General features: G+C 39.6%; 1 protein-coding gene across 1 annotated transcript; it reads left to right on the forward strand.

Moving 5' to 3' along the window:
- The first annotated feature begins 624 nt into the window (after positions 1-624).
- LOC311055402 (apoptosis regulator BAX-like) lies at positions 625-8,457 on the forward strand. The gene is made up of 6 exons (XM_084071591.1): positions 625-901; positions 1,023-1,053; positions 2,685-2,849; positions 3,854-3,995; positions 4,184-4,288; positions 6,523-8,457. The coding sequence occupies exons 1-6, from the start codon at positions 877-879 to the stop codon at positions 6,658-6,660; spliced, it is 606 nt and encodes a 201-aa protein (XP_083927717.1). The 5' UTR covers positions 625-876; the 3' UTR covers positions 6,661-8,457.
- Positions 8,458-9,988: the final 1,531 nt, after the last annotated feature.

The following is a 9,988-nucleotide window of genomic DNA, read 5'->3' on the forward strand; positions in this document are numbered from 1 at the left end:
GACACAATGGCCACCAATTGGATTAAAATGCTTTTTATTTAACAATACGGAACATATGGGTACTATTGAGGACCCGTATATAATTGTAACATCCGTGGCCATGGGGTAAGTACTTTATATTTGAAATCTGAACGTTCATAAAGATGTACAGACCAAGAAGGGAGAACGTGCAAACACTATGTTGAAGATCACCCATGACGGTCGTCTTTGATCCATGGCTGGTTTTGATTCTGTATATTATTTCATTTTTTTTTATCTGGGGACCCCAACCCCTTAGGGGCTAGGAGGACCACAGAACCGCTGATCTAACCTTCCCATCTCGTTGTGTACGGTATTTTTTATTTATTTTTTAAATGTTTTTTTGTACATTTTTAGGAAAGATAGAGGAAACATTAACAACATAAGTCAATGTTTCTAGACGGAAGTATTTAACATGAGCACCACTGCCCAAAAGTCCCCCGCATAATCATAAGTTGCTGTACATCAGTGTTGCCATATCCGCTTATTAAAAGCGACTTTGGGATTGTTTTCCTGTAAAGTTGCTTGTAGATATTGGTTGCTGCGGGTCGCGTTTTTTTTGGGCTTGTTGCTAAAGTGTTTAGTTGCTTATTTGGGCTTGTTTCCTAATGTTGTTTAAATAGCCGTAGCAGTCGCTTCTTTTGGGCTCGTTTTCATAGACCTGGTTGCTTGTTTCTCTCACACAACCTTGCAACACATATGTACATCCTCCTCAATGCCTCACTGTGGACATGTCACAACACAAACCACACTGATTATGCCAATAAGTTACTATAATATTCCATAAATACATTTCATTTACAACGACGAGAACTTCACAACACAAGTACGACGAGAAAGGGACTTTTTTTCATCACCATGGCGACGTGTGAAGGAAATTCTGGTAGGACTTTTACACTCACTGTAACATGTTTTCTTTATGTTATATTATTGTCAGGATCTTCGTGTCATAGACAGTAAAAGTAGTTGTTTGATTTGGTTAACTGTTGTGCTCTTCCCCACAGATGAAAGGATAGGAGAAGCCCTCATTAAAGAGTAAGTACTTGACGTCAAAGTCAAATTAAGACATAAAACAAAAAGGCACAGTGGTGGGAAAAGTACGAAAATGTTTTTCTCAAGTAAAAGTATCAATACTATACTGCAATATAGAAATACTCTGTTACAAGTAAAAGTCCCTGGCATTCAAAATTCACTTGAGTAAAAGTACAATTAAAGTATTGGTGTCAAAATGTACTTAAAGTAGCAAAAGTAGAAAGTACTCATTTCAAGTTCAATATATAGAAATCTTTTGAAAATATTAGATCTACAAGCTCACAATGTGTCGCAACGCATTGTGAGCTTATAGATCTGCTATTTTCAAATGGCCGAAATATGAAGTGGTTATGTGTCTTTTGTAATAATCATAAAAATCTACAAAGTAACTAGCAACTAAAGTTTTCAAATAGCTGTAGTGGAGTAAAAGTGCAATATTTGCCTCTGAGATGTATAGTGGAGTAGAAGTACAAGTACTGAAAATTGGAAACACTCCTGTAAAGTAAAAAAAAATACCTCAAAATTGTACTTAAGTACAGTACAGAGTAACTTGACACCACTGGTTATTACCAGGTTCCCGGATATGTATGTTCAGGTCAGAATGAAACCGAAACAACTAGAATAAAACCATAGAGACCATTTTGGGTCACCAGAGTTTAGAACCACATACTTACTGAAACTTAATTATGATTATATTTTGTATACAATCATTTAAAAACGTGGTTTTAATAACAAAGTGCCATTATTCATTGTGCCAGTGGATGGGGCTCCTGCTGCAATTATCTTTTGATGAGAGCTCATCCAAAACACACATTCTGGTTTCCTACTTGTGTGGATTAATTATTCGTAATGGATCTGTTTTTGTTTGGTTTTATTTAATCTCACTGAATTCTACATTTAGAAAGACATCTTTAGTTTCTCTTTCGTTCTTAACGGCTTTCGGGTTGTTTCAGGAAAGTTGATTATTATTAACCTGCTGGTGAAGCAGTCCTTGGAGATTATTTTGACCAATTATCAGTTATTTTTCTCTGTTTCAGAGAAAATAATAGATGTATAGAAGTAAGTATAATTATGTGTAGAAATACAGTTTATTATCGTTGTTATTATTTAATTTATGTTATTATAACATCTCTGTCTTTTTATTCATCCATCCATTTGTGGGTTTGTCCATTTTTCTCTAGTAGTTCAGTGATCTTCTTTCATATTAGCACCACCGCTCAAGGTCCATCTAGGCCTGTCACAATTATTACATCATCGCCTAATCGGAATTATTTGAGATAATAGCAATTCTTTTTGCATAATCGCCATGTTGAAACATTTTCAAAAATTATGGAAATAATAGTATTTCCACTATTAATGTTTTTTTTAAAGTATAAAGTTATTAAATATGTCAGTAATTTCTTTAGTATATTTAGGTTATTTCTCACATCTGCCCTGTGCAATTTCAAAGCCAAACAGAGATGTAATTTTCATTCATTGTGTTCCAGTGTTCAACGACAAAAACACAATTAAATCCTTAATCTCAATTATTAGTGTGACAATTAATCGTTGTGTAAAGTATAATGGTGACAGCGCTATAGGTCCATCCTGTGTCTCCCCGCCATGCCTACATCCTCTTCCCTCATGTCCCTCAGGGTGATCGAGGAGCAGCTGAAGGAGGTGCCCTCGGAGGATGTCCCACCCTTCACGCCGCTGGTACAGGAGGTGAAGACGGAGCAGGAGAAGAATATGGTCACACAACTCGGCATCATGGTACGAGTTGTGGGCGACACCATGAAGGAGAATAAGACCTTCCAAGAGTGAGTCGTCCACCTTTATGCTTCAATGTGTCGAACACTCTAGTTTATGTATTTTGTGCTAATGCAGTGGTTCTCAAAGTGGGGTCCGGGGACCCCTGGGGGTTCCACGGGGTCCTCAGCAAAATTTGCATCACTCGGGTTTAGCCACTTTAACCCTATTTACATCGTCTATTTAAAAATAATTAAAGTAATGTTTTTGAAACATTTTAACACAAATCTTACCATCGTACCTGGCACAAAATGTTTTCAAATAGGGGTCCTGGACCAAATCCATATTAATTTGGGGGTCCTTGACGTGAAGACGTTTGAGAACCGTTGTGCTGATGTGTGCATGTCTGTCTAACATGGCTCTGTCTGTCCCACTGTCACCTGACTCCACCCATTTCATTCTTGTAAATATTAACAACATCGTTATCCTAATAATGAATTATTGCATGTGATATTGTACTATGCATCAGGCAGGGAGACAGATCATTTTATATGCTGGATATTCAAATCATGTGAAAAAAACTGCTTTTTATTATGGTACTCTATTTTGGCATTCTCATAAAAAATGAATATGTTTTATATGTGTTGGAAAAGGGTGTTTGAAAAGCAGCCACACCCACAACATTCAGTCCACTCTGGTGACACCTAAACTCACTATAAACAAATACAAGGATACTTATATCTTTAGTATACATTCAATTTAAGTAACCTTTTACAGTAGGGGCTTCCAGAGCATTGCAAATATATGTTTTGAATGCTAGGCATTTACAATGTTCATGAATAGGCTAATATTGTTCTCCCAAGTATTGACAATACAGTGTACATCTAGCAGCTTCCTCCACTCGAGATGTCTGCACTGTGCAGTTCCTTTCTGCTACCATAGTTTAAAAACGTCTTCATAATTATATGAAAAAATAATCTGAAATAGTTGTTTAGCTTTGGACTACTATTAACTATCAGAAGTTGTCCCTTATCGGTTGCCCTAACTCTAAGTTCGCCATCATTGTGTCTCTCAGTGCTATAGATGGGATGGCCAAGAGCCCTGGTCCAGTGTCCGAGAAGTTCAAGCAGCTGGTCAGCATGGTGATCACCAAGGGAAAGATCACGTGGGAGGTGATCGCTGTGCTGTTCTATGTAGCGGGAAGACTGGCTGTCAAGGTGAGGAGGACACACAACAAAAACATTTATTTATCTTTGCTGTCGGGCAGAAACCAGGATTATGATCTCCTATAAAGTCATAATCATTACCATTATGTCTACTTGTTTTATCCAGTGTCTTGATGGAAGAAATACAGTATTCAGTAACTTAATTCAATATGCATGCTTGTGTGTGGGTGTCTTTTTAGATGGTTGAGGCCCATTTCCCCCAGTGTGTGATGGACATCCTGAAGTGTACCCTGAACTACTTTAGAGACACTCTTCTGAGCTGGGTCAGAGAACATGGAGGATGGGTATGTTATTAAAAATAAACACCTCTTGTTACATTTCTGTCAGTCCCTGTGGAGGCCGGCCTATAATAGTCAATGTAGGTAACAGACTGACTGACTGCCTATACTAGTCAATGTAGGTAACAGACTGACTGACTCTGCCTATAATAGTCAATGTAGGTAACAGACTGACTGACTCTGCATCGTTAAACATGCATGTGCAGATCTAGGTTTATTGCTGTACGTGCACACCCAACATATTTACACAATTTCCCAGGTCAATAGGGATTAGGTGCAATACACACCTAGTTATTAAAGCTGCAATTCGGGACTTATTTGAAAAATAAAAACATTATTTTAACCAATCCATATGGTAGAGTATATTTAATACAATATAACTAGCACATCTGCTGTTTTTGGAGGTGGTCTTGCTACTTTAACCCATTTAGACCTGAGGCCAATTTAAAAAAAAAACTTTCTAAAACCTAAGTTTTCTGAAAAACGTCAAAAACTGGCAAAGTTCGCTTGGGTGGGGGAGTGATTTGGGGGGCGTGGCCAAGATTCACCATGTTGGTTGGGTCACAACCAGTCTACAGACCCATCCAACAGGGTACACTACTATATAGCTTGTACACACAGCGGCACATACAAAGAATTAAATCAACAATGTTAAAAGCCAACTGCAAAAACAAACTTTCAAATGTAGAAAATGTATAATAATTTGAAAATAGAAGATCTACAAGCTCACACTGCTTGTAGATCGGCTATTTTCAAATAGCCGAAATGTATGGGCTGAAGTGGTTACTGTATGTCTTGTAATAATAATCAAAATCTACAAAGTAACCACTGTAAGTCAACGTCACATGAAGGTGTCTTTTATTTGAAAACAAGGTACATTTACAGGTTACTATGTGTATAAAAAAAGTAACCTCATCAGGCTCAAAGAGGAATAAAATGGTCTCTGCCCATCCATATTATAATGTGATCATTAACTGGTGACCTGAGCCATCATCATCAGGATTCGGTTATTTGCATTGAATGAAAGCACTGCATAATGATAGAATGGCCTATGCATTTTAGCCATGTGAAAGAATTTGGTTCTATTTGCATATAATCATTTTATGTAGAAAGACTATGTATTTTATTTGAAAACATGTACAGGTTATAATACTATGTACATAAAAAGGGAACAGATAATGTATCTACAGAGCATAACCTTATGTCTGCTTTTACTATGCAGAAGGGTACTATTAAAAATAGTTTCAGAACCACACTGGTGCACAAGTTAGTCAGATCACAGCACACTCAGACAACTTTGTCAAGGATTGTTGTCATGTCCTCGCCCACTCCTGGTTTATGCTAGCCTGATTATCAGCCTGTTTGGTGCCTATAACCCTCTCTACATGGATCCTGAGGTGTGCTGTCTTGCGTGTTTCTTCCACGTCTTTTTCTGTCATCTGTCAGACAACCTAGCCATGCATCGTGTCTTTGTTACGTCGGGAGACCTGGCTGGCTTCCATTTGGGAATGCGGTGAGAAGTTAGTCCATTTTATCCCCTTTATTCTCAACTCGTCGATGGTGAGAAGCCCTGGAACAGTTTTCATACAACAATTCATTCCCATTTGGCGAAACACTGCTGAAAGAGCACCAACTAGCAGGCTACTATTAGCGAACCTCCGAGTGAATGGAGATGTCGACCCCACCGACCGGGGGCGGGGCTAGCCGCAGCAGCTGAGTGACACCAGCCTTGCCTGCCCAATTGTTTTATTCAAAAGAATTCCAGGTCTTAATGGACTAAGTGGTAGATTTTGAACATGGTAAGAGACCTAGTGGTTGACAGTGTCAGACGTTATTTGAAGCTAGCCGGACGCAAGTCATTGTTTCTAGATGGAAATATTTGACATAAGCACCAACACTCTTTTGGGTGGTGGTGCTTATGTCAAATATGTCCATGAGTTTTTTTTACACCAATGGCAAACAAACAAAAAGACCTTTATGTGGCTTTATACTGTACGTTTGGATTATTGAGAGGTGCTTCTCATGCTGATTGTTGTATTGATTTAGGGTGTTGAACTCATTTGTTTTACTTTAGTGAGGCATACTGTACATTAGGAAAGATAGAGATTGACACGGCGTAAGGGAGGATCGTTTCTGTCTCTCCCTCTTTCTCCGGCCCTCAATCTCATCCTGTATTTTCTCTCCTCCTCTACATCCACATCTGTTTCTCTTTTGCCTCTCTCTCTTCCTCTGTCGAACAGATCAACAGTTTTTCAGAGCTGGCTCGTGTGGCTCGTGTGTCATCAGTGAGCTCTCCAACAACTGGTGTGGTCCTGATCTTCATGGCTGGTCTGATCCTGGGCAGCATCATCACCTGGAAGCTGACCAGAAACAGCTGATACTACTACCTCCCTCCCCTCTCTCTGTCATATCTCTGTCTCTCCATTATGCGTTCTTTCTCTCCATCTCTCCCTCGGCCCTGTTTTCGTTTCCCTCTTCTCTCTGTGTCTCTCATTTACTTCTCTCCTCTCTTTCACTCGTTCTCTGTAAGTCCCTCTCTCCCCTCCTTATCTAACCTGCCCAACCTTCTCACGGTGGCACACCATCAGGAGAGGCAAACGAGGCAAAATAATGTTTGGGGCCCCCATAGAATTTTGGAAAAAGGGCTCTGCCACACCACTCCTTCTCTCTTCTCTTGCTTACCTCTTCACACAGGTTTGATTAATAAGACACTTATTGTGTCTCTGGATAAGAGATCTGCTAAATATCACCCATTCCCCAAATTTGAAATGTAATGTAACTATGAATTTCTTCTACAATTGGGGTTTTCAAAGTCTGAGACCCCCGTCCAAACTTGTATAAGTAATATCAAACTGTTTTGTGAATCATCAGCCCTAACTATGGGAGGCCATCTGTTCCTTTCAGCCTCGTGTCTCTGCGCCTCCCCTGCAATGATCTGTCACTTCACACTTTGAAAACCTCTCATTCTATAAATGTCACTTGTAACACTAATATGCATTAGGAAGAAGGAGAGAAGGAAAGGAATGAAGGAATTACGAAAGAAAAGGGAAGAAAAGGGCATTTTATTCATCATGTTTGGAGGACCCAAGAACACATTTCAAAATGACCACTTATAGAGCTCAACAGTGAGTTTCCATAAGTGGAAATCCTGTTCATATTCCAAATATAGCAGGGGTCTTCATTCAACAGGGGGTCCGGGACCCCTAGGGGGACCTCAGAGTTACTACAGGGGGTCCGCCAAATCTTTTTGTGATATGATTTTATTTTTTTACCTTAACCACTTGAACCCTAGCATCCCTTTTCTGAGGAGAACTTTAGCCAAAAACAAGCTCACAACGCCTCGAGCTTGTAGATCGGCTACTTTTGGCAAAGATGTATAGGTGTAGACCAAGTAAACAAAAAAGTTGAATCTGAAACAAAATGTTATACAATATAGAGGGGGTCCCTGCTTCATTTCTCTCTCAGCTAGGGGGGTCCCTGGCCTGAAAACCTTGAAGACCCCTGAAATAGAGGATATGATTATTAGCCATAAAGGTTGTAACCATCCACCGTAGACTTACCACAAGCTACATCCAATAACATTGTGAAACAATGTTACAGTATACCTATGCTCCTGTACAAGCCACACGTCTGTATAAGATCAACCTTGTTTTAACCACTTGAACCCCAATCTGGGAACCCTCTTGAGAGATTACTTGAACCCTAACCTATTCTGGAGGGGGGGGGGGTGATATAGATGATCTGCAAGCTCACAATGGGTCGCATTGTGACGTGTTTAGGGCTTGTTGATTGGATATTTTCAGCGAGGAGATTTGGTGTAGAGGGAAATACTAGTAGACATAGAGCCCTCTGGGTGGTCAAGAAAGACTTGTTTTATTCAAAGTGCCATGGAGTAATACTGCACTATATAAAAGGGAGGGAAGCCACTTATAATGCAAATGCATTCATTGAAAATACAGACTTTTGTAGGCTTTCAAACAGGCAACAGTGGCTGGTCACTGTTGAGCTCTATTATCATTATTGTTATTTTATTTCCAATTACATTTTTTATTTTATGTTATGTTATTATAAACCAAATGTTTATGGATTATGTGGCATCAGCTATATTTGTAATAGAGGGAAAAAAAGTTTGTTTACCATATTTTCATATGAAGTTTCACAATAAACATGAAAAGGAAAAAAAAAACTCTTGCTCTCAACTTCCAGTAATTATAAATTACATTAACTGCCATACTGTAACTATCATTCTCTCATATACTCCCCCCCCCCCCCCCCCCCCCATTAAAAAGGGATGTTGCAATTTTCCTCTCAAGATAAGGATTTTCTGTTTCTAATGCTGCCTGTAAATGTGCGGCTAATTACAGGTAGTTAGTGGGTTTAATAAGGTTACAATTATTGACTGTTTACACATTTTCTGCAATTTGTAGTAAATTGGCTGCTAAAATTATCACAATTTTCCTTTAACTATAGCAACAATTGGCATTTAAAGATTGATATTCTGGTCAACTACCCCATCATTTACCAGTTAATGATAATTAACAATGTAAATAGCACGTATTATATATATAAATATATTGTTGAGCATGCTGTAAATTGTGCCTTTTGGTGAACTTCTAGTATCCATGGGCTGCAAAATGGAGTGGACCTACTTTGTTCAAACTGTTCAAACATTTATCAGTAAAAAAACACTAATGGTAGTAGGCACAGTAACGGACGAGAGGGTTTACAGTTCAGTGAGCAGAGAATTGCATTACTGCTTTTCACAGATGATGTGGTCCTGGTTCTGATGGCATCATCGGTCTGTGACCTCCATCTCTCACTGGATCAGTTCGTAGTCGAGTGTGCTCAAGCTGCTAGGATGAGCGTTGGCGTGTCTGAAATCTGAGGCCATGGTTCTCAGCAGGAAACTTGTGGATTGTCCACTCAGGGTAGGGAAGTCAAGTGAAGGGGTTTTAAGTATCTTCAGGTCTTAACAGAGGGGAGGACGGAGCTGCAGGTTCAGCCAGAGAATCAGGGAAGCAGGAGCAGTATTTTGTAGTAAAGCCCCTGCTCCTTTGTGTAGAAAGGAGCCCGTCGGGCTGGTTCTGGCATCTAGTAAGGATGCCTCCTGCAGGTTGCCTCCCCGAGGGGAAGTTTTCCAGGCACAGGTGGGAAGAAGCCATAGTGCAGACAGGACCGGGTGGGGGATTATATCTTCTTGCTGGCCTGGGAATGCCTTGCATGGGATCCCTCAGTCAGAGCTGGCTGATGAGGCCAGGGAAAGAGGTGTCAGGGATTCTCTGCTGGAACTGCTGCCTCTAACCCGTCTTTGGATAAGCAGAGGAAAATGGATAGATGGAATGTTGTATTGCTACATTTTAGGGTAGTATGTCCACTCCATTGTGAAACCCGTTATATTAGTAATTACTTATTATATTTAGTTTAAAAAAAAAGAAGCATTATTTCACCTTTATTTACCCTGGAATAGTCGAGGCCTGGCCAAGACAGCAACAGTGTAAAAGGTTTCATTTAGAATAATCAACACAATATAAAAGTTCATAAAAGAAACTTGAAACAATAATAAAAGTACAGCACAAAGTGATTTAGTGGCATACATCTTTGAGAGATGTGTCAGGGTGAGCGGTGGTCACCTTATCACCACGGCTCAGTGTCGTCGTGTAGTTTTCAAACCGGTGATAAGGTGAGCACCGAAAATGGTAACGTGCG

This window comes from Gymnoscopelus microlampas (genome assembly GCF_963454915.1).
Source record: "Gymnoscopelus microlampas genome assembly, chromosome: 11".
In the NCBI taxonomy this organism is placed as follows: Eukaryota; Metazoa; Chordata; class Actinopteri; order Myctophiformes; family Myctophidae; genus Gymnoscopelus; species Gymnoscopelus microlampas.